Source organism: Hemiscyllium ocellatum, chromosome 5 (genome assembly GCF_020745735.1).
Source record: "Hemiscyllium ocellatum isolate sHemOce1 chromosome 5, sHemOce1.pat.X.cur, whole genome shotgun sequence".
Taxonomy (NCBI): Eukaryota; Metazoa; Chordata; class Chondrichthyes; order Orectolobiformes; family Hemiscylliidae; genus Hemiscyllium; species Hemiscyllium ocellatum.
This window is the reverse complement of record NC_083405.1, coordinates 61823506-61849246: the sequence shown is the minus strand read 5'-3', so window position 1 is coordinate 61849246 and position 25741 is coordinate 61823506. Positions and strand designations below refer to the sequence as shown.

Here is a 25741-nt window from a genome sequence, read left to right as displayed (position 1 = left end):
AAAATCAATGTTTCGGGTAAAAGTCCTTCATTAGGAATGCCTGAAATGCCGATTTTTCTGCTTCTTGGATGCTGCCTCACTGGCTGTGCTTTTCCAGCACCACTCTAATTGAAATGCACTATGAGTATGACTGAATATCTTCAATTCTTCTGGAGTAATTCTTATCGCAGAACACAGAGGACTCTTTCTGTGTATGCAAAAGAAGCTTGCGTATATCTTACACCTTACAAATCCTACTGCATTCACCATGGCAACATCTTGACCAATCAGAGGCTACTTGCTTGGTTTGAGGTAATCAGCTGGCTAAGTTTGTCACTTAACAGATTCAGCATCATCTCAATGACAACATCACCATCTCCTATATAAATTGGTGTCCCAATGATTGTTTGTCTTTTTAACAATGTTATACAAAATAATATGGCTATTGTCCTTAAATCTAGAAGGGTTAGCAATGGATTTGCTGTAAAAAAGCTAGATAATATAATCCAGTATACCATGAGGAAATTGATGTGGTCCTGGGATTGTGTTTGCTTTAACTAGAAAATAATAGGCACTGCCTTTTCTTGACATTAGGGTAGTTTTTCAAAGAGGTTATCACTAAAAATGGTTAGGAATAAGAATTTATTTCATTCAAGTTGATAGTAATTAGCCCTATGTGCATTTTTAAAGAGTTTGTTACTAGAAGGCAGTTATTTAATACTTGGCAAATAGTTTTGCCATCTTTTATCCCAACTTCCTCTGTGTTGAAAGTCAAATTGTGATTGACAGATTAGGTAACATATTTTTCTTTTTTTGAAGCATTTATGAAACAAAAAGAAACTCTGGTCTCTGTGTCAACTATGAAGACCAACATGACATTTGTTTCAGACGTTTCCATGACTCAAGATTGTCTTGAATTATCAGACAGATTTCCATTAGTGTGGTTGGCTTGGAAATTCAAGTTACAGCACTGATTAATTGTGTATTTTTCTGAATTTAGATCTGAATTGGAGATGGCCATGTCTGCTATCTGCAATTGGAAAAATGTGAGCAAGTGTTCTTTCCTTTGGTATCCTTTAGCATTATTAGCCCCATCCCTAACAAAAGGATGTAGATATATAACAGAAATTATTATTTTAGATTTAATTGATCAGATGCTCTTTTAAACATGAAGACCATATTGTAATTGAAGATTGCAATGCAATACAAATATTGTATTGAACTTTGCATAAAAGTTGTCTCTGCAGTTCTGCTGAAAAGCAGTGAATGAAGGGAAATTTGAATGATGGGACGTATCCTTGTCTTATCACTCTGACCAGCTAATGCATTGCACAGCTACTGCTGATCACTTCTTCCTTACAGGGACAGAGCCTAAACTCCCATATAATTCACTTCTTTTCCATCCTCATCCTGCTGCTTCCTGAGGTTGCCACCAGTGGTCAGAGACTTTTGGAGATCTGCTATTCTTTTAAAGTGTATTTTCATGTACTTCAATAGAATCCCTACTATAACATCTACTTTGTACACAAGCAACAATATGAAGCCTAGAGTTTAATTACACAGGTAGCTACTGTTTGAAATGGTATAAAGGAGTGCCCATTAACACTTTGGAACATGTCTATTGCAGAGTGGAACTGCTATGATCAAGAATATTAAAATGTTACCATTGTGTTGAAAGTGGTCAATTCTTAGATTTTTATTGAAATGCTTACTTTCTGCAGCTAACTGACTTGACAGCAATCCATGATCGCATCAGTGGCAAGGCTCGCTGTCCATACAATCCACATCAGCCTTCCACTGCTCTAATTACATCCACTGGGGAATTGTATGTTGCCACAGCCATGGATTTCCTAGCGAGAGACGTTGGCATCTACCGGAGCCTGGGTGGGCTTCCTCCTCTGCGCACGGCTCAATACAACTCAATGTGGCTGAATGGTGAGCTGTGACAGGGAAAGACTCATGTGGTATCAGAGTGTATTACAAAAAGATTATGAACCTAATGATCCTTAAAGCCTTTGAATATTACTGGAACCATACTGGTTGGAAAACTCGAGCAACTTTATGCAAGGATCCGTTTTCTGAGGCCGTCCCACCAGGGAATTAGTACAATTGAATAGCATGGTTCCTGATTTTCCAAGCGATAGTTTGGGAACCAACATGTGCCAATTCCAGCATGTAGAGGGTATATTTCAAAATGAAAATTCAAAATGAAATTAAGTTAGAAAATATTCAGACTGAATGTTCCAACTTTGAGCAAAAGTCTGTATGCACCCTGTCAATATAAACTGCAAATTCTGGTACTTGAGTAAAATGGCAGTATTAATTGTTGTTAAAGGTCTTTAGACTAGAAATTTCAATTGTGCAATGATTACAGCACATGAAATTACTGCATCAGGAGTAGTGGGTTGCAATAATTCCTTTCATCTTTGCTAAACTGTGTCAGTTTTACTTTTAAACAGCCAAACATCTATGATATAATTTCTTTGCAATTCTAATTCCATTTTGATTAATTCAGTCAATCAACTAGTAGTTAATTTTGCTTTTTTGGATTTTTTTTCCTGCTAATGTTTTTATTCATCCTTCTTATTTGCTACTTATTTAAGCCCTGCTGTATAAAAGTGAGAGATTGAATATTTCTTTGGGAGTTCCAAATGCATTGTACTGTTTTTCCAAAAAGGGAAGTTCACAAAGGGTTAATGAATACATTATGTTACTTCAGACCCACATTGTTGGAGGTTCCCACAATTACCTGGAGAGTTCACAGGAGACCTCTGCATTGAAAAGTGGCTGCTGTCAAATTGCATCATCCGCTGAAGAATAATGAGCAGACAGGGTGTAGATGTTCTTTACTTTGACAGGATGATGACTGCAACTTGAAGCTTTCAAGCTATGGCATCCTTCCAACCAATTACAAGGGGTACCTGCCATATTGGTGGTTTAAGTAAAAAATGAGGTCTGCAGATGCTGGAGATCACAGCTGCAAATGTGTTGCTGGTCAAAGCACAGCAGGCCAGGCAGCATCTCAGGAATAGAGAATTCGACGTTTCGAGCATAAGCCCTTCATCAAGCAGCCACATTTACGCCAACTAACAACTTCATTATTTTTGCCATAGGAAGGAAGCATCAGCTAAATAGGGCATTGAGTAATAGTGCAGATTGTGGTGTATGTTACCAATGTGGGTATTAGAATTTTTCATATTTACTCTAAAGCCATTTTTTATTTGTTCATGAGATAGATAAAACAATTTACTGTGGGATTAATGCTCTGGGGAAATTTTGGTTTCACTTCAGTACATTGAGATTTCAGGGATTGACTACTTCAATTATCAGTTAATTATTTCATGTGTTAAATTATATTTTAGTTAGCACACCAGATTTTCTGTTGCACCCAGCACATTTTTTTCCGGAGTCACTGCAGCATGTATTGTCAGGGGCAGACAACATGTATGTGGCAATGGCCAAGTACAAACTTCTGAGTTTGCCCAATTTTAACATGGTGCTGCAACTTAGCAAAATTCACTACTTGATATACAAAATTAACATTGGTGTTAATAGTACGAGGCCCTCTTACTTCTTTGCCATGAGTTCAGCATAAGAGCTGCTGATATACTGGGAATATTATTTTACCTTATATATTTTAGTTCTGAGGTTAGCCCTGACAAACTATTGTACTTATTAAAGCACAGTGGCCCCAAAAATCATCAATAGGCAGAATTTGTTCGTTTGGTCGAACCCTGGAAAGATGCCGAAGGCTAAATGGGGCATATCTCAACCATCTTCATGAGTTTTAAAGGTTGTAAATGGGGAAGGGCCTTCACTTATCCTCTTTAAAAACAAATTGTGTGCAGGGACTGAGATGTGGCTTGGACTTCCAAATTGAGGAATTTGTTTTATTGTTGCCATTTTTCCAGTTGGCCTCTTTTATTCAGTGTCATGTGACTTGGGCTGCCCAGGAACTGTTTTGTGTAGATATTTTTATTGAAATTTAACATTTTTGCAAATTTACAAAAATAAACAAAACTCTCAAATACAAACATTGATGTACAATTAAATCATATGTACAATAGTCATAATTTAACAAAGAAAAGAGAAAGAAAGAAAACAAAAAGAGAAAAAAAAAGAAACAAAAAAAGAAAGAAAAAAAAACTCAACTTTCTACTAATCTAACCTATAACTAACCAGAGTGTATACCTAAGTCTCTTACATGCTCGGAATGTATAAACATCAAATATAATAAAACCCGTATTCACGCAGGATTCCTCTCCCAAGGGGCCCCGGAGCAGCCCGGTCTGAAATCTTCACTAAATAAAAGCCCTTGTTAGGATAGCCGAAATATCTGCATTTATATAATTCAAAAAGGGCTGCCATATTTTATAAAATAATTCAGTCTTTCGGTGCACCATATTTGTGAGGAAGTCAAGGGGGATATATTCCATAATTAATCTGTGCCAATTTGAAAGTCCAGGGGGGCCCTCAGCCACCCAGTTCACCAAAATATTTTTCCTTGCACAGAAAGAGAGAATAGAAAATAGTCTCTTCCCGTGCGTATCCAGAGATGAGAGGTTCGAAAAGCCCAAAAGGAGAGATACAGGGTCCACCCTAATTTCCGTTCCTAAAATTTCTGTCAGGGTATTTGCCACTTTAGTCCAGTATCTGTGGATTTTCTGACAAGTCCACAGACAATGTACAAGAGTACCCACCTCTATTTTGCATTTGGGACACATTGGAGATGCTCCTGCCTTAAATTTTGCCAGTCGAGCCGGAGCTATATGGGCCCTATGAAGTATCTTTAGTTGAATAGCCTGAGTTCTGTTACAGATAGCAATTCTTCTAGCATTTTCCCAAATGTCATTCCACATATCCTCAGAGATTTCTAGCCCCAAGTCCTGCTCCCATGTTTTAAGCAGGTCATCCCTGTCTCCTGAGACTCCATCATGTAGCAAATGGTATATAGTACTAACGGAGGATGCCCCCGCTGGTCGTAAGACATTACGTTCTCTGTCTGATTTATAAAGACTACCTATTAATGTAGTCTTCCTCTGTATATAATCTCGAACTTGGAAGTATCGAAAGAGATCCCCATTAGGTATTCCGAATTTCAGACGCAGCTGCTCAAAGGACATCAGGATCCCATCTTTAAATAGGTCCCCTAAGCATGAGATGCCCCTGGATCTCCAAAGTTTAAAGGTGGCATCTGTAATCCCCGGTTGGAATCCCCATGCGCCTCCTATTGGTGCATGGGGGGATGTTTTATGTGAGTTACCCTCATTTTGCCGCATTATATTCCAGGCCTTAATTGTGTTTAATATTATGGGATTTTTACAGTGGTCTGTAATGATTTTCCTCTTATCTGAAAATAAAAGGTTAATAAGTGGGTATTTTACTTGGGAGGCTTCGATATCCAGCCAAATTGATTGTGGATCAGATGAAACCCAATCAGCTATGTAACTTAGTAGGGAGCTTAACTGATATTTCCTAAAGTCTGGGAAGTCCAGTCCTCCCCTTGCCTGTGGAAGCTGTAGCTTCTTCAGCTTAATAAGGGGCCGTCTATGGTTCCAAATAAAGGAGCCCAACCAGCCATATAATTTACGTAGGGCTAGCCTTGGCAGCATCAGCGGGAGCATTCTCATAGGATATAAGAGATGGGGCAGAACATTCATTTTAATTAATGCTATTCTCCCTAGCCAGGAAGTCGGAAGGTCTCTCCATCGCTGGAGGTCCTGCCTTATCCTTTCCATTAATTGTACAAAATTAGCCCTATACAGCTGATCAAATACTGGCGTGATAAAAATACCTAAATATAAGAAGCCCTCCAGGGACCAACGGAAGGGAAAAGGGGATCCGTCCATTAAGTGGGGTATCATAGCCAGACCACCCATTGGCATGGCTTCCGATTTTGAAAAATTAATTTTATAGCCTGAGAATGCACTAAATGTATTAATAACTTGAATTAGATGAGGCACTGACATTAAAGGATTACTGAGGAATAAGAGAACGTCATCTGCATAGAGGGTAATTTTGTGTTTACCTGTACCAATCCTCGGGGCCGTTATATTAGGATCAGTCCGGATGGCTTCTGCTAATGGTTCGATTATCAGCGTAAACAACAATGGTGAGAGAGGACATCCTTGACGGCAGTCCCTACCCACACTGAAGCCATCCGATCTTAACCCATTAGTAATAACAGCTGCTTTGGGGTCATTATACAATGTTGAAACCCATTTGGTAAACACCTGTCCAACGCCAAACCTTTCCAATGTGTAAAATAAATATGACCATTCAACCCTATCAAATGCCTTTTCCGCATCCAATGAAATTACTACTCCTGGTATCTTTCCCTGATGACAGGCTTGGATCATATTCAAGACCCTTCTGATATTATTGGATGATCTGCGGCCCTTAATAAATCCCGTCTGGTCCTCCTTTATAATATATGGCAGTACCCTTTCTAGTCTTAGTGCTAACATTTTTGAGAGAATTTTAAAGTCTACATTTAGTAAGGATATTGGTCTGTAAGATGCACAATCTTCTGGGTCTTTTCCTTTTTTGAGGATAAGAGAAATATTTGCTTCTTTCAGCGTGGGCAGGAGACAGACCTGACTATGCGCAAAATTATACATATCCATAAGTGGGTCAACCAATATTCCTGTAAATTCTTTATAGAATTCAGCTTGAAAACCATCCGGGCCCGGTGCTTTTCCGCTCTGAAGTTGCCTAATTGCCTCAAGTATTTCTTGGACTGTTAAAGGGGTATTTAGGGCCGACACCTGTTCCGGAGTCAGGCCCGGGAAGATCAAATTTTTAAAAAATGACTGCATCCTCCTAATCCTATCTTTACAATCCTGCGATCTATATAGTTCAGAATAAAATTCTTTAAAGGTCGCATTGATCTTTTTATGATCATGAGTCAGGGTACCTGTACTTTCCTTGATGGTCGGAATAGTTTGAGGGGCTTTCTTTTTCTTTGCAAGAAATGCTAAGTATCTACCCGGTTTGTCGCCATATTCATATAATCTTTGTTTCGCAAATAATATTTCCCTTTTAGCCGTTTGAGTAAGCGCGGTGTTTAAAGCTGTCCTAAGAGCTGTAATCCTCTGCAATTTTGTGATAGAAGGTCTATCAGCGTATGCTGTTTCGGCTGCTTTTAGGCGAGCTTCGAGCAGACGCTGTTGCTCTCCCTTCATTTTCCTCTGGGTCGCTGAATAGGAGATGATCAAACCTCGTGCATAAGCTTTGATGGTCTCCCACATCATTGACGGATTGCTAGCCGTACCAGTATTAATTTCTAAAAAAGTTTTAAGTTCTTGGGAGAAGTACTTTAAAAATTTGCTATCTTTTATCAGGAAGGGGTCCATACGCCAATGCCGAGCGGATGTCCCATTGTTCTTTACCTTAGTTTCCATGTATACAGCGGCATGGTCAGAGATTGCTATAGTACCTATTTTACAGGTTGCTATAGAATTTAGAAAAATCGATGGGGCAAAAAACATATCAATTCTTGTGTGACATTTATGTGGATTAGAGTAGAAAGAAAAATCTCTACCCTGTGGATGGAGACGTCTCCATACATCTACCAATCCTAATTCGTTATTCAGGTCCGCCAGTTGTCTAGATCTGGGAGATACTCCAGCGGCACTCTTGGGAATCCTGTCTATTTCCGGATCCATAATACAATTAAAGTCTCCCCCTATAATTGTATGACGGGCACCAAAGGCCATCAGTTTTGAAAAAGCTTCCGTTATGAATTTAAAGGGGTGTGCCGGGGGGCAGTACACATTTAAGATCCCATATTCCTCTCCATTTATGAGGGCTTTAATCAAAATATATCGTCCAGATTCGTCTTTTATCTGATTTAGAATTTTCAAAGGGAAGTTCTTCCGGACAAGGATAACGACTCCCCTGCTTTTTGAATTAAAAGAGGAAAAAAAGGCCTGATCAAATCCGCCCTGTCGTAATTTTAAGTGTTCTTTATCCGACAGGTGTGTCTCCTGTAGGAGAGCTATATCAACTCTCTCCTTCTTAAGATTTGATAATATTTTCTTCCTTTTAACTGGCGAATTACTCCCCCTGACATTCCAGGTGCACCACTTAACCGACTGTTCAGCCATAATCATCTGGACAGATCCGAGACCCCTCGGGAGGGGAAACCCTATCTAGAACATCCTGAGCATGGAGCATACAAGATTTACAAAAGTAAAGACTCTCTGATACACTCAAAACAATATAACAAAAAACTCTTTCTAAGTATAAAAGATATAAAACATTCCGAATTGGAGATTTTCTCCCTTGTTCCCAGGGAGCGTCACTTCCTCTCCCACAGTCCATCTTACCCTCTTCCAACCAGTGCCCCACCCTTGACCCAGGTGTTCCTCAATAAAATGAGGAGAATTCAAATATAATATAAAGCTAGAATTAACAGTGAACACCCCACCCCCACCCACACCCACATCTAAATATATTTGGGAATATTAATACCATATATAACTATAAGATTACAATCTCAACATGTAATACTTAAATATAATACCACAAAATAACAGGGGAAAGAAAAACAACCCCGCTCCTAAAAACAGAAGTAAAATAGAATAAGGTAACCACCTCTCCCCATCAACATTAACCAAACGCCCCAACATATATATATACACACATACACACATAGGGGGAAAGATAAGAAAAGATGAAGGGATATAAACCAAAATAATGGGAAAGGCAGACCAGCGTCCACAATCTCTTACAGTTTATTTAAGAGAGTCCAAGAATTCCTTAGCCTTTTCTGGTGATCCGAAGTTATATATGGATCCTTCGTGGCTAAGGCGTAGCGTCGCTGGATATCGTAAGGAGTACTGAATATTTAAGTCCCTTAAACGCCTCATCGAATGCCTTCCTCTTTCGGACCAAAGCTGGGGAGAAGTCCTGGAACAGCATGATCCTGGATCCTTTGTGGGTCATAGCTTGGGGATCTTTTCCCAGATTTCTTGAGGCTTCCAGGAGCATCTGCCTCTCCCTATAGCTCTGCAGCTGGAACAGGACCGGGCATGGGCGCTGGGTTGAGCCGGGCCCACGTACTGTGACCCGGTAGGCCCATTCTACCCTTACCTGGCCTGATCCATTATGCAGATTTAAAAGTTGTGGCAGCCAATGCTCTGTCAGCTGACCTCCCTCTTCCTGCTCGGGCAGGCCCAACAACTGAATATTTTTTCTACGACATCGATTTTCGAGGTCATCAATGTGGTTTTCTAGGTTCTGGACTCAATTCTCGAGAAAACGGATGTGGTCGGCTGTTGATTTTATCCCAGTCTCTGAGGCTGCGGCCCTCGACTCCACCTCTCTGACTCGGCACTCCAATTCCTGAATGTCTCTGCCCTGCTTCTGCAGCTCGGCTGATAGTGCTTCTCTGCTCTGCCGAGACTCATCGATAAAAGCATCAATCTTCGCCTCCCACCTGGCAAACATCTCCTCAAAGCTCATCTTCATTGGTAAATCTCCTGAAGTAGCTGAAGACACCTTTGTTGCAGCTGAAGAGGGAGAGGGTGGGGGAGGGGTCCCTGCTTTCTTAGAGCCGCCTGTTCCCTTCCCTTTACTCATTTTCCAGCTAGTATTAGACTATTTAAATGTACTAATAGGTAACTATTTAAGGTTAACAACTATTATAAATGGTTTAGTGAGTGTGGTGGGGATGGATAGCCCACTTTGCCCAAGTTTTGGGTAGATCACTGTGGACTCAGTCTTGCTGGGTCGCCGCCATCTTGGATCCCCCGCCCAGGAACTGTTAATGCAGGAATTGAAGGTTCAGCCACATTAATCATTGTGCCACTTTGACCCATGCTAAGTAAATGTCCCCTTACTAACTTCATAAACTTGGGTATGGTCAACATTGTAAGACAGCATTGGACACAATGACAATGTTGTGTCTGAGATTATGCCAAGTGAATTTTGTAACTGTTATTATATTAGTTTTTATATACTGATGATGTGACTTGAATGGAAAAAATAATTCTACTCTAGGAGCTACAGAAAAATGTACAATGTCCAAATAGTGTCATGACTGTGATTTTTGTTACTTTTTTGTAGAACCAAATTTTGTGTCATCTCATGAAATTGGAACATTCACATATTTTTTCTTTCGGGAGCATACAGTAGAAATTGACTGTGGAGTAAATATTTTCCCCAGAGTGGCCAGAATGTGTAAAAGTGATATTGGAGGGCAATTTATCCTGGAGAATACCTGGACAACCTTTATGAAAGCTCGATTAAATTGTTCTCACTCTGGTCTAGTTCCTTTTTATTACCAGGAGGTGATAAGCACTTTCTTTTTACCTGAGCAAGACATGGTGTATGGAATCTTCACCACTAACATGTAAGTGACTATGAAAACATTACCCACTTTTGTATGAGGTAGCTAGCCTGAATCTGTAGTTTGGAAAATACTGGAATCTATTATTAGTAGCAGGCCAATTACAAAATCAAAATAGTGTCAATGAGAGTTATCATGGCTTTGTGATGAGATTTTTCTGGATGTAACAATCAGATTAATGAATGATATTGTATCTGAGTTTCATCTGACTAAGGGTGAAGGTACTGACAGTATTGTAACCAAATTTGCTGCTGGTGCAAAGTTAGGAAATAATTTGCAATGAAGAATCAAAAAGCTTGCAAAGGGGTATAGGCAGTTTTAAGTTTTAAACAAACATTTTGTGTATGGAGTATAATGTGGAAAAATGTGACATTATCCACTTTGGCAAGAAGAACTGAAAGGCAGAATGCCATTTAACAACAGGGAGAGAGAGATTGCAGAACTCTGGAGCAGGGAGCATTTTGGGTGCTCTCAAAAATGAAGCGTGCAGGTAATCAGGAAAATCAGAGTCTTGCCCTTTATAGCAATGTGACTAGAATATAAATGTAGGAAAGTCTTGCTACAGCTCGAAAGGGCATTGGTGAGACTGAGTCTAGAGGTTTGGTCAACTTACTTAAGGGGAGACATACTTGCATTGGATGCAATTCAGAGAGGGTTCATTAGACTGATTCCTGTGATGAGGGTGTGTCTTTTGCGGAAATGTTGAGTAGTTTGGACCTGCAATCACTGGAGTTCAGAAAATGAGAAGGAATCTTTTGAAACGTGTCTGATTCTGAGGGGTCTTGATGCTGAATGGAGGTCTCCTCTAATGGGGGTGTCTAGAACTAGCGAACAAGGAGTTTCCCATTCAGGAGAGATGAAGAGGCATATTGTCTGTAAAGATTGTTAGTATATTGAGTGGCCTTCCCACGTGAGCAGTGGAGCCTGGTCATGAAATACATTCAAGTATGTGTTGGAGTTTTTCTTGATGAAGGAGTTAATGGTAATGGATGGCAGGCAGGAAAATCCAACTCTGATCTTTTGAATAGTGGAGCAGACTTGAGAGGCAAATGGCGTCCTCTGCTCCTATTTCTAATGTTCATAACAGACAACTGAATGTATTGCTTATAGTGTTCTGTCGTGATGCATCTTTTTCTTTCAGATGTTGCACCCATATTTACTGGTATAGAATAAAAATGATATTAAAACATAAAGTAATATTTGTTGATATTATTGAATTATACATGGGCATATTTCCTACAGCAATGGTTTAGCGTTTTCAGCTGTCTGCATATTTCATCTGAACGCCATTAATCAAGCTTTTGCTGGACCATTCAAGTTACAGGAAAATTCAGCATGGCAAACTGTTTCCAATCCTAATCCTGATTTTCAGGTATTTATGACTCAATTGATATAAAAATTTTCATGATTTTATAGAAGTAATTTTTCAAATACTGCTGGAAGATTCTGAGAATTACTTCTTAATTTAATGATTGCTCATTGTTCTTTTATTTGTGTTCCTTTGTAATTTCCAATAGATACTTACATTTTTAAATTTTTACTTTATTAGTGTGGTACTATTGATTCTGGTCCTTCTGTGAAGCTCACAGAGAGGAATCTCCAGGATGCTGAAAAGTTTATTCTTATGAATGAAGCTGTGCAACCCACATCTTCAATGCCTGTCTTCCTGGAAAACAACAGTCGGTTTTCCCACATAGTTGTGGACATTGTGCAAGGAAAGGACATGTTTTTCCATGTTATATACTTGGCCACAGGTAACATATGTTAACTCTCAGCTCATGAATGAATTGCATGATCTGAATTCATATTACTGTGTCAATGATCGGCATTAGTATTATTTAATATCAATCCACAAAACTTGGAGATTTGATAACATCTAGCAAAAATTCAGCAATAGTTTTTACATATGCTGATGACACCCAATTCAACCCCTTCATCATCACTTTAAACTCCTCCACTTTTGCCAAATTATCAGACTTCTTGTCCAATAGCCAGGACAGAATGACCAGAAATTATCTCCCATTAAACATTGAGAAAACTCAAATTTTCATCAGTCCCTACCGTAAACGGTGTTCCCTGGCTACTGACTGCTTTTTCTCTTTGGCAATTGTCTTTGAGGCTAAATTAGACTATTCACGACTTGTCACATTTGACGTCAAGGTGAATTTCCAACCACATAACTATATGATCGCTACACCTGCCTATTTTGAACTCCATGACCTTGCCCGATACTTGTCCTGTCTCGACCCATTCTCTACTGAAACTCTGCTGTCATAAGTGCACCACATCCTTTTTGCTGATATCCCTATCCTGGCTGATCAACATTGGCTCCTGGTTAAGCAAAATCACAAATGTAAATTATCTATTTTGTTTTCAAATCCCTCCATAGCCTTGAACCCTCCTACCCCATTCGATACAACTTCCTCCAACCCATGATCTTCTGAAACATCTACATCTGACCTCCTGAATTTTCATTTTAATTGCTCCATCACTGGTGACTCTGGCTGTATTGCATGGACCTAAGCTCTAGGCCTCTTTTCCCCAGTCGCTACACCTCCCACTTCTCTGTACTCTTTTAGACACTGTTAGTAGACACAATATAATTGGTAATTTATGTATAACATTTCACTTTAACAACAATCCATTTGCTTACATCACAAAGATTGCGAAATAGGACAAAGCTATCTAGTTGGTGAATAAATATATTATGTTTCATTTACATTTCTTTGATTTAAAATCATTATTGTTTGTTTTTGTGATTGTGCGGTTTGCAAACTTCCAGTTTCAGTCACTGTTATATCCAGTCACTCAAAACCATCCACCACTGGTATCAGAGGGTTGGGAAGGTACTTGTTTCAGTTGTTTCATGTCCAGTTGGTGGAAACGTCAGATACTGATAGTTACTGGCTCCTCGTCTTGCCCCATTAAGAATATAAGATGATAAGAAATAGGAGCAGGTACAAGCCAGTCTGCCCCTTAAACTTGTCCTGCCATTGAACAAAATCATGACTGATCTTACCCAGGCCTCAACCCCACTTTTGTGCCAGCTCATCATAGCCTGATATTTAAAAAAAAACTATCTACTTCCTCTTTAAATACTTCCAGTTTACTCTACATTGGAAATTGCGAAAAGAGAGCCAGTGCAGTATATGCCATTTGCTGCTTTGAATTTATCACTGGTTTTGCTGCATTTATTACTCACATTAACTTGTTATTGATAATTTCTGAGGCAGATTGCCAACCCTCTTGAACGAAAGCAATTGTCAGTCAACAAATTTATAAACAATATCATGGTTGGGAGAAAATAAGTACATATGAAATAGTACAATTTTGAAACAAAAACAGAAATTGCTGTTTTAGCAGGTTTGGTACATTTGTATGGAGAGAAACAGAGTTAATGTTTTGGGTCCAGAGACCCTTCTTGTGAACTCGTTAATTGAAATGGTAACTCCTTCTCTCTCCACAGACGCTGCCAGGTCTGCTTTCCAGGAATTTCTGTTTTTGTTTCAGATTCACCATCCACAGTTCTTTGGTTTTCTGTTTAGAGTATAATTTTGACTTTAGCCAATGGTGTAAAAGAGGAGAGATAGATTCAGTTGCATTGTACATATCTTCTGATCACTTGGTAATATTATATACACTTTACATTATTAAAGATAAAATGACCTGCTGTCTTACCCGTTTTACCAAACTCATAAACACAGTTATATTTACTAACAATACAATTACAATAATCTGCTTGTGACAGCAATCCCAGCATAATCCCATTAGAATAATGTTCTGTATGTCGAGTGTAAAGAAAAATATTAAATCACAGTTGAAATTTAGTCATTGCAGAGTGAAACAAAATGAACAACAGATTGACTTGAATAGAAATTTCAGTTTCACATCATCTGAATTAAAGATGCTTATACGCATCAGTGATGCTACATCTTTACAAATCAGCTTGTTTAGTTGAGATAAATAATTTACCGTGCCATTTTGTGTCCATGACATATATTATCTATGTTTCCTGTCTATTTCTGTGTTGATCAGGTAAAGGCTTTCCATTCCAGTGAATTAATCTGAATATTTTAAAATTGAATGGATTTATACAGATATGCAAAGCAAATTCTGGTTCATAATTAGGTTGTCTCATATAAAGAAAAGTCATTTATGAGAGCAAGTTTTGTGAAAGCTTAAATATATTTTAATTGTAAGGGTGCCGTTCATTATGTTCCACTGTTTCCTGCTGACATTTTTAGGAGAACCATTTTGTGGAGTTATATTAAACTTAAGCTGTAGAGAACTGAAATCGTTATGCCCAGTATTTAAACTTAAAATACCTGTTCATTGCAAGTGTCTTTAGAAGGTAAGAACTAGAAGCAGGAGTAGGCTGTCTGGCCCTTTGAGCTTGCTCCGCCATTCAATAAGATCAAGGCTGATCTTTTTGTGGACTCAGCTCCAATTACACGTGTTTTCACTATATCCCTTAATTCCTTTATTTTTTTAGAAAAGTATCTATCTTAGCTTTAAAAGTGATTACTGAAGTAGCGTCAACTACTTCTGTGGGCAAGTAATTCTACAGATTAACAATCTGCTGGGTGAAGAAGTTCCTTCTCAGTTTAGTTCTAAACCTGCTCCCTCTAATCTTGAGGCCATGCCCTCTTGTCCTAGTCTCACCTACCAGTGGAAACATCCTCTCTATTTCTATTTTATTGATTACCTTCATAATTTTATATGTTTCTATAAGATCCCCCTCATTCTTCCAAATTCCATGGCACGCAGGTGCAGCGGGCAGAGACGAAAGCTAGTGGGTGGCACGGTGGCACAGTGGTTAGCACTGCTGCTTCACAGCGCCTGAGACCCGGGTTCAATTCCTGACTCAGGCGACTGACTGTGTGGAGTTTGCACGTTCTCCCCGTGTCTGCGTGGGTTTCCTCCGGGTGCTCCGGTTTCCTCCCACCGTCCAAAGATGTGCGGGTCAGGTGAATTGCCATGCTAAATTGCCCGTAGTGTTAGGTAAGGGGTAAATGTAGGGGTATGGGTGGGTTGCGCTTCGGCGGGTCGGTGTGGACTTGTTGGGCCGAAGGGCTTGTTTCCACACTGTAAGTCTAATCTAATCTAATCTAATCCCAACCCACTAAGTGTCTCCTCATAATGCAACCCCTTCAACTCCGGAATCAACCTAGTGAACTTCCTCTGCACCCCCTCCAGTGCCAGCACATCCTTCCTTAAGTAAGGAGACCAAATCTGTGCACAGTACTCCAGGTGTGGCCTCACCAGCACCTTGTACAGCTGTAACATTACCTCTCTGCTTTTAAACTCAACCCTTTAACAATCAAGGATAAAATTCCATTTGCCTTCCTAATGACTTGTTGTACCTGAAGACCAACCTTCTGCGATTCATGCACAAGGACACCCAGGTCCCTCTGCAAATCAGCATGCTGCACGTTTTTAACATTCAAGTAATAATCTATTTTGCTGTGACTCCTACCAAAATGTATGACTTCACATTTACTTACATTGTATTCCATCTGTCAGACCTTTGTCCACTCAGTCAATGTATCTATGTTCCTCTGCAAAGTTTCACAGTCTTCTGCACATTTAGCTCTGCCACTCGTCTAAGTGTCATTGGCAACTTTTGCACCATACACTGTACGTGTGGTCCTCAATTCCAAATCATCTATATAAATTGTAAATAATTGTGGTCCCAACACTGATCCCTGAGGCACAGCACTAGTCACTGATTGCCAGCCAAATAGCACTCATTTATCCCCACTCTTTGCTTCCTGTTAGTCAACCAATCCTCTACCCACACTAAAAGTCTACCCCTAACACCATGCATTCTTATGCAGCAGCGCCATGTGCAGCACCTTGTCAAGGGCCTTTTGGAAATCTAGGTACACCACGTCCACTGGGTCCCCATTGTCCACCTTGCTTGAAATGTCTTCATAGAATTCCAAAAGATTTGTGAAGCATGACCTGCCCTTTATGAAATCCGGCTGCGGCTGTTCAAGAGGACAATTTATTTCGAGATGCCCTGCTATTTCTTCCTTGATAACAGATGCAAGCATCTTCCCCACTATAGAGGTTAAGCTCACTGGTCTATAATTCCCCATTTTTTGTCTACTTCTCTTTCTAAACACTGATGTCACATTTGCTATTTTCCAATCTGCTTGGACTGCCCCAGAGTCCAGCGAATTTTAGAAAATTAGTGCCAGTCTACCTGCTATTTCTCCTGCCATCTCTTTTAGTACCCGAAAGGATGCATTCCATCAGGGCCAGGAGACTTATCTATCCTTAGCTCCATTAGCTTACCCAACACTAACTCTTCTGTAATAATAATTGTTTCCAGGTCCTTACCTATTTTTGTCTCTTTGTCACTTACTGGCATGTTATAGCATCCTCCACTGTGAAAACCAATGTAAAGTACCTGTTCAATGCCTCAGCCATTTCATCATATCCCATAGCGAACTGCCTCTTCTCATCCTCTAAAGGACCAACATTTACTTTAGCCACTCTTCTTTGTTTTATATATTTATAGAAACCTTTGCTATCTGTATCTATATTTCATGCTAGTTTTTTCTCATACTCTGGACTAGTGGTGCTGGAAGAGCACAGCAGTTCAGGCAGCATCCAAGGTGCAGTGAAATCGACGTTTTGGGCAAAAGCCCTTCATCAGGAATAAAGGCAGTGAGCCTGAAGCATAGAGAGATAAGCTAGAGGGGGGTGGGGGTGGGGAGAGAGTAGCATAGAATCATGACATGGTTGAAGAGCTTCAGGGTGAATCCTCTTGCAAAGATGCCTGCCTTGAAGAAGTTTTCTTCCTCTCTCTACAAGAACCTCAGGGAGTCCCTCTCCCACTGCAACTCCCAGGTCATTTCCTCTGTCCTGAAGCTCTTCAAACATGTCGTGACTCTATGTTACTTTCTCCCCATCCCCACCTCCCTCTAGCTTATCTCTCCACACTTCAGGCTCACTGCCTTTATTCCTGATGAAGGGCTTTTGCCCGAAACATCGATTTCGCTGCACCTTGGATGTTGCCTGAACTGCTGTGCTCTTCCAGCACCACAAATCCAGAATCTGGTTTCCAGCATCTGCAGTCATTGTTTTTACCTCCTCTTTTCTCATACTCTATCTTACTTTTCTTTACTTTTTGTGGCTTTCTGTTGGCCTTTAAAGTTTTCCCAATCTTCTAGATTCCTGCTGTGTTTGGCCACTTTGTATGCTTACTTACAGTGTGGAAACAGGCCCTTCGGCCCAACAAGTCCACACCGACCCACTGAAGCGCAACCCACCCATACCCCTACCTCTACATTTACCCCTTACCTAACACTACGGGCAATTTAGCTTGGCCAATTCACCTGACCCACACATCTTTGGACTGTGGGAGGAAACCGGAGCACCCGGAGGAAACCCACGCAGACACGGGGAGAACGTGCAAACTCCACACAGTCAGTCGCCTGAGTCGGGAATTGAACCCGGGTCTCTGGCGCTGTAAGGCAGCAGTGCTAACCACTGTGCCACTGTGCCACCGTGCCGCCTTCTATTTCACTTTGATAGCCTGCCTTATTTCCTTAGACACCCATGGCAGATTACCCCTCCTCTTATAGTCCTTCCTGCTCTCTGGAATACACTTTTGCTGAACACTTTGAAAAATTTCTTTGAAGGTCCTCCACTACTCGTCAACTGTCATATCATAAAGTCTCTGTTTCCAGTCTTACTTTGGCCAGGTCCTCCCTCATCCTATCATAGTCCCCCTTATTCAGTTCCAGAACCCTGGTCTTGGATTTTATCTTCACATTATCCAGCGGTATTTTAAATTCAACCATACCCTGATAACTTCTGTCAAAAGGATCCCTGACTATGAGGCCATTAATTATTCCTGTCTCATTACACAGGACCAGATCTAGGATAACTTGCTCCTTCGTCAGTTCTATCACATACTGTTCAAGTAAACTATCACAGATACACTCAACAAATTCCTCCTCAAGGGTACTCTGACTGAGCTGGTTTGACCAATCTCTGCAGATTAAAATCCCCCATGATAATAGCCGTAACATTTTTGCAGGCATTAGTCATTTCTTTATTTATTATCCACCCCAATGTGATGTTATTATTTGGTGGCCTATAGACTACACCTATCAGTGATGTTTTCTTCTTGGAATTCCTAATATCCATTCAAATGGATTCGACTTCATGCTCCATAAAACCTATATCATTTCTCGGGAATTCCTGATGAAGGACTTCTGCCCGAAACATCAATTCTCCTGCTATCAGATGCTGTCTGACCTGCTGTGCTTTTCCAGCGCCACACTGATCTCTAGCATCTGCAGTCCTCACTTTCTCCTATTTGACTGTTTACTGCCAACAAATGATGATATCCTGGTTGAGGTATATTGTTTTGACTGGATGTTATCTCCACAAGTGAAGCTGAAAATATGACAAATACGTAACAAAACCACAAGTGGAATGTGTCCAGCTCCTTATGTGGAGATAGATATCATAGCTTGTTTCTACCATTGATCTAATTACAAAACATCAATCAGGTTATAAATTGTTAAATACTTTGTTCAGGGACAGGAAAATCAATTCCACATATATTGAAATAAAGTAAAACTGTAGAAATACGTTTTCTCCCTTCATATTGTAATGGAATTGGTGAAGAATGCACATTTTTATTCCACTGAGAATATGGGGCTTGATTTTCCTCCAGTATTCTGCCCAATACTAGAAAAATATAGAGGAAGTTGGGTGATGAAAGCTGCCGATCAGATCTCTATTTCCCTCTCCATGATTCCTTCATCCCATTCCTGCGTGTGGCTCAGTGGTTAGCACTGCTGACTCACAGCACCAGGGTCCCAGGTTCAATTCCAACCTTGGGTGAGTGTCTGTGTGGGTTTCCTCCCACAGTCCAAAGATGTGCAGGTCAGGTGAATTGGCCATGCTAGATTGCCCCTACCTGTTAGGTGCATCATTTAGAGGGAAATGGGTCTGGGTGGGTTCCTCTTCGGAGGGTTGGTGTGGACTGGTTGGCCCAAAGGGCCTGTTTCCACACTGTAGGGAATCTAAAAGCTTCTGGGTTTTCATGTTTACTGAGGATCTCCTCACTTAATCTAACGGACTGCCAGCAGCAGCAGGAGGGTCTCAGCCTCTGGACTCCAGGCCCAAACTAAAATCATTCTGTGCTCTTATGTTTTCTTCTCAATGCCCTTGACTCCCTGCTGGTCTTTAACAATACTGTAGCTTAACAAAGATGTCCAGTCTTTGTCTTCAGTACCTGCACATCCACCAACATCATTTAGTGTATCCGTTGCTCCCGATGCGGTCTCCTCTACATTGGGGAGATTGGATGTCTCCTAGCAGAGCGCTTTATGGAACATCTCTGGGACACCCACACCAATCAACCACACCGCCCTGTGGCCCAACATTTCAACTCCCCCTCCCACTCTACCGAGGACATGGAGGTCCGCTGCTCCCTCACCATCAGACGCCTGGAGGAAGAACGCCTCATCTTCCGCCTCGGAACACTTCAACCCCAGAGCACCAATGTGGACTTCAACAGTTTCCTCATTTCCCCTTCCCCCACCTCACCCTAGTTCCAAACTTCCAGCTCAGCACTGGCCCCATGATTTGTCCTACCTGCCTACCTTCTTTTCCACCTATCCACTCCACCCTCTCCTCCCTGACCTATCACCTTCATCCTCTCCCCCACTCACCTATTATACTCTATGCTACTTTCTCCCCACCCCCACCCTCCTCTCACTTATCTCTCTACCCTTCAGGCTCTCTGCTTGTATTCCTGATGAAGGGCTTTTGTCCAAAACGTCGATTTTCCTGCTCCTCGGATGCTGCCTGAACTGCTGTGTTTTTCCAGCACCACACTAATCTAGACTCTGGTTTCCAGCACCTGCAGTCATTTGTTTTCACCTTGTCTTCAGTACCTGCCTACCCATTCTGAGTTTTGTCTGTTTCTTCAGACACTTTACTGAGAGTCCTGTACGATCAGCAGAATTTCTATGATTTCAGCGATGAGATGTCTCTGGCAGACTGCTGTGCATGTCCCAACAGCTCTGATCCAAGACAGTGGATCAAAGTTATGACAGAGTCAAATAAATGGGCATAAATCCTGCCTCACTGCTACCCTGTCAGCTAAGGGAAACTATTACAAAATATTAACATGAACCAGCTCACATGACCCATGTTAGTGCTTATTCACAGGGGTAAATAAGATGAGGTAAAAAACTAAATCCCTTTTCCTTTTCTTATTCAACCTAATCCTGAATCTCACAACTCCTGAGAAATTTTCTCTCTCTGTTTTAACTTTCTTTTGCTAGATTTTTATTTATTGTCACATCTTCTTTCTCTCTGACATATTGGAAACGATCTTACTTTTACCTGTCTTGTCCTATCCTTTAGTAACTTTAAGGACTTGTACCATAAAGCCCTGTAATTTGGATTGTTCTAATGCACAAAGCCCTAATTCTTCAAATCATACTTTGTATTTGTATATCCTCATACCTGACAGTGTTCTTTTAAATTTCAACTGGAAACATATTAAAGCCTCAATTATTTTCCTATATGGTGGCACTCCATATCAAATCTCACCAGATCATATCATAACAGCCTTCAAATGAAGAAAGTGGTTTTAAATTCAGACTAGAACTAAAGGTCTACAGAACACACACAAAAAAAGGATCTTCACAGGTCAAAAACAGCCATCTAACTATTGTAATCCAATTTTCTAGCACTTTGCCCAGAGTTTTATATGTCTTGGCATTGCAAATGCACATCTAAATACTTAGAGATTGTGAGGGTTTAGGCCTACCACCCTTACAGGCATTGAGTTCCGGATTCCCACCACCTTCTGGGTGAAAAAGGCTTTCCTTACATTCTCACTAAAGTCTGCTGAACTTTTTATTTCTGTGCCTTGAAAAGTAAATCAATTTACTTTTTACTGGAACTTACACACTTCTGAACTGTATTGATTTTACTGAATGCCACTATGGAGCAATACAGTTTCAGAAGCACTGAGGCGAAGCAGAACCTAATATTGACTGTACACACATCACACAATGTGAACTTACTGATCGTGAGTCTTTCAGCAAATACAGCCTCCATTCTGAAATGTTCAATATGTAAGTTCTTGACTGTGTAGACTTCAGAGATATAGTGAGCCATTGTTTAGCCATGGAAAAAAAAATCTTTTCATAATGGGCCTCTATTTCATGATTCCCATTGGAGTCAAGTGAGGTATTATCTTTGTCCGAGCAGCTACTATTCCCACTTTGCCTTCTGCTCAACTTGTTCATGCTTTACCCTTGGGAACATAGAAGCAGGAGGAGGCCATCAGTCCCTCAAGTCTGTTCCACCATTCAGTGTGATCGAGGTTGACCCATGGTCTAACTCCATATACCTGCCTTTGGCCCATACCCCTTCATATTTTTGGTTTACAAAAAATTATCTTGAATTTAAAAATAACAGCTTCCATTGCTGCTTGTGGAACAGAGTTTCAAACAACTAACACTAACAATGTTTGTGTGTGGACATGCTTCCCAATATCTCAGCTGGCCTTAATTCTCAGTCTGTCTAGAATCACCATCCAATGGAAATAGTTTATCTTTATTTATTCTGCCTTTTCCTGTTAATGTCTTTCAGACTATGGAACTATTAAGAAAGTTCTTGCCCCTGTGAATCAAGGTCAGAGTGGTTGTTTGCTGGAGGAAATACAACTCTTTCCAACCAATCAGCGAGACCATATAAAGAACCTTCAAATCCTACACAGTCAGAGTGTTCTGTTTGTTGGACTACAGGAGCATGTGATAAGACTCCCTCTGAAACGCTGCAGCTTTTACAGAAGTCAGAGGTAAGATTTTTGAATATTAGGGAATGAAGAAGGTTTTAGTTGTGTTGTGACAGAATTGCATTCACCTCTTCTGACTAATGATAAATTACACATGGGCTGACTGTTCCTTTTTTCAGGGAGTGTTTCATTTGAGTGATGGCTCAGTCCATGGTGGCTCCAACTGACTTTTCTCATGAGCAGCTCTCTACCTCATTAATTCTGCAACTCTCTTGGGAACTGTGAGAAAAGAGAGATCAACATGTCATTCACCACACACAACTGCAAGTGAGGAACTGTCCTTCACACCATGGTGTGGTTAGTTTTGTGGTGGCGGATATCAGGCTCCTTATTCTGTGCCAAAAGAACATTCTTGAATTAGCTAGAAAAGAGCGTAGCAGCTTATATGGGAACAGGGAGACTTCAATGGCAGCTGCAAATGTGTTGCTGGTCAAAGCACAGCAGGTTAGGCAGCATCATTCTCTATTCCTGAGATGCTGCCTAACCTGCTGTGCTTTGACCAGCAACACATTTGCAGCTGTGATCTCCAGCATCTGCAGACCTCATTTTTTACTCGAAGACTTCAATGGCAAACTGATTCAGTGAGCTTCATTGTGCTGCTTTCCCCTTAACACATTCCTTATCTGCTCAAGCTTTTATCCATCTTACACAACTAATTCCCTCACATGCAGACACAGGCAGTGCCCTGTGAACCAGCACAGAGAGGTCAGGTACTGGAGATCTCCAGTTCCCTTCTATCACTGAGGAGCAAGCCACTGATCCCTCTGAGGAGGTTCTGGTAAGTTTTACCTGCACTGTCCACCAGCTCACAAACTTTCACCTCAGTGGGACCTTTATCTATCAAAGACCGGGGAGCACATTTCTAATGAGCACATCATTGACACATCTCCACAGCTGCTCAAGAAGAAAATGCCTCAGGTTTCTGATGCACAGAGCATTGCTGGAGACCAGGCACAAGCCTGAGATAATCCAATATTTCTACTTCATCAAAATGCACACAAAGGCTTAGCAACAGCATGGCAAGTTTGTCAGAGGCAGCGAGTAAGCTGGATTGAAGGATGGAGGGATCCATCTTTGTTATCAATTCTGTGCTGGCTGCGGCATGCATGCATTCAGCTACCCCCATGGACAGGCTGACTACCATCATCGAGGGCCAGATCCAGCATATGCAGTCATCTGCTGGGTATATGCACAGACCTGCTCTCTCTAACACTCTTGCTCTTGTTGCTCAGCATCAATGGCAAGGTAATAGGGGATCAGGGAAGTTGACCTCACTTTAAGTATCACTTCCTCTCAGGGGACACCTATTGTAATGTAAATGTCACAAGTATAATCCCCAGGAGCTGCTTCTTAGGATATTTCAGAGATCATGGATGTAAGTTGCTTGCTCAGCTTGAAGGTTCATCTTCAGATGTTTCATCACCATACTAAGTAACATCATCAGTGAGCCTCTGGTGAAGCACCCGGTGGTATGGCCCGCTTTTTATTTATATGTTTAGGTTTTCTTGGGTTGGTGATGTCATTTCTTGTGGTGATGTCATTTCCTGTTCTTTTTTCTCAGGCATGGTAAATGGAATCCAAGTCAATGTGTTTGTTGGAATGCCATGCTTCTAGGAATTCTCGCATGTGTTTCTATTTGGCTTGTCCTAGAATAGGTGTGTTATCCCAGTTAAGGTTCTGCCCTTCCTCATCTGTATGTAAAGATATTAGTCAGAGTGGATCATGTCTTTTTGTGGCTAGTTTATGTTCATGTATCCTGGTGGCTAGTTTTCTGCCTGTTTGTCCAGTATAGTGTTTGTTACAGTTCTTGCAAGGTATTTTGTAAATGACATTAGTTTTGCTTGTTGCTTGTATCGGATCTTTCAAGTTCATTGGCTGCTGTTTTATTGTGCTGGTGGATTTGTGGGCTACCATGATACCAAGAGGTCTGAGTAGTCTGGCAGTCATTTCCAAGATGGCTTTGATGTAAGGGAGAGTGGCTAGGGTTTCTGTTTTGTCTGCTTGTCTGAGTTTGTTGCTGAGAAATTGGCAGACTGTGTTCATTGGGTACCTGCTCCTTTTGAATTCACTGTATAGGTCTTATCAATTGCAAAATGAACATAAAGAGCCAAACTGGATTGCAAAGAAACTGCAAAGATTGAAAAAAATTAAAAATATGTGGTCAGTCTGAAAGCTCTGATAAGGTGATGTTAGCATTTAAGTTAAAAAGGATAGGAGTACCAAAATACAGGTGTGGGAAGGGAGTGGGCGTGTGTGGTTGTATTATGAAGGTTCTGCAAAAGACTATTTAGAAAAAGCAATTGAACATTAAAGTTTTGTACATTCAAAAACCCCAAAAACTGTCCAAACTTTGAACTCCCAATCTCCTTCCCCTAGTCCCTGTTCATCCATCTCATCCTTTCTCAGTACCTCTCCATAAATGACAGTCATCGCTGGTCACCCCTGAAAGGTGCGCCAGTGTGAGATACTGACGTCAGGAAGAGGAAGCCAGTGCAGCTTAAGGTTTAACATCACAGACCCCCCCCCCCCCCCCAAAGTAAGAAGGAGAGACCAGGTGTAGTTAGAGATGGATGTGATCTATTGGGACATGTGATTCACATTGGGTTATAATGCTAAAGTCCTGTGTGGTAGCTGGCGTTTATCCCGATCGCTCCAAAAATGAAAGTACAGCAAATTGTGCACATCAGTGATGGAAAAATAAATCATTCAAAGAAAACCTATACTACTCCATTGCAACAGCCTCAGGGGAACGTCTTTGTGAGCATTGCACAAATCATGGTCAGAGATGTCAGTTTGCAATCATGTAGTGTTAAGAAATGCAGTTGCAGTTGTTACACAATGGTATATTGAAGGGATTGCTGCTCCAGTAATAGGTAAGTTTATCTTATTTGTTTTGTTGTCTGGAGTGGATCAATGCTGACAGCCGCAGTTCGCTTTGTAGGTATTGAGTGGGGACCACTATAAGCAGAGGTTGATGATTTCAATTTCCCTCTTTTCAATTTTTCTCCGCTATTTGGAAGTTGAGGGCAGGAGCCACTCAATAGGACACTTTGACTGAGCCAGCACATGGCAGTGCTTAATGATATAGTGACAAATCATTGACTTTTCATCTCATTTCACCCATCAAGTCAGCTTCTCATCAAAACATCTTTGCAGGTTTTTAATCATAGTCCATGTTTTGACTTTTCTATGTCAGACAGTTCTGTTGCAGTTAAACCTCATTTGGATTAGCATTTTCAAAGCAAGGATCACAAAGGCCATGTCTGGGCTGTGCTGGTACAGTTTATCAGCAGAATTGTTAAGGCTATAGATTATGTGAAAGAATTATGAAAAACAAACTTTACAAAGGTTAGAGTTCTAATAGCAGTGTTTCATACGTTGTCAAAAATAATTTATCTCCTCTGAATTATTTGGTGATACTTTTAAAAATAAAAATTTACCGATACAAGGTAATTGCATATTATTGCACCTTGATATAATCTTTGATAATATGGTATATTGGGTTTTGAGTTTCCTAGTTTTCATTCCATTGAAACTTTATCACTTTTATTACAGAATGTATT

At 40.7% G+C, this 25741-nt stretch overlaps 1 protein-coding gene across 1 annotated transcript in view; it reads left to right on the top strand.

The window, feature by feature from the left end:
* LOC132816195 (semaphorin-5A-like) overlaps positions 1-25741 on the top strand; it is an 89334-nt gene that overhangs the window by 41422 nt on the left and 22171 nt on the right. Inside the window, exons 7-11 of the mRNA XM_060825692.1 lie at positions 1701-1914; positions 10051-10336; positions 11576-11705; positions 11883-12087; positions 21974-22181. Of these exons, the coding sequence (XP_060681675.1) occupies positions 1701-1914; positions 10051-10336; positions 11576-11705; positions 11883-12087; positions 21974-22181 (1043 nt within the window). The remainder of the gene's footprint in view (positions 1-1700; positions 1915-10050; positions 10337-11575; positions 11706-11882; positions 12088-21973; positions 22182-25741) is intronic.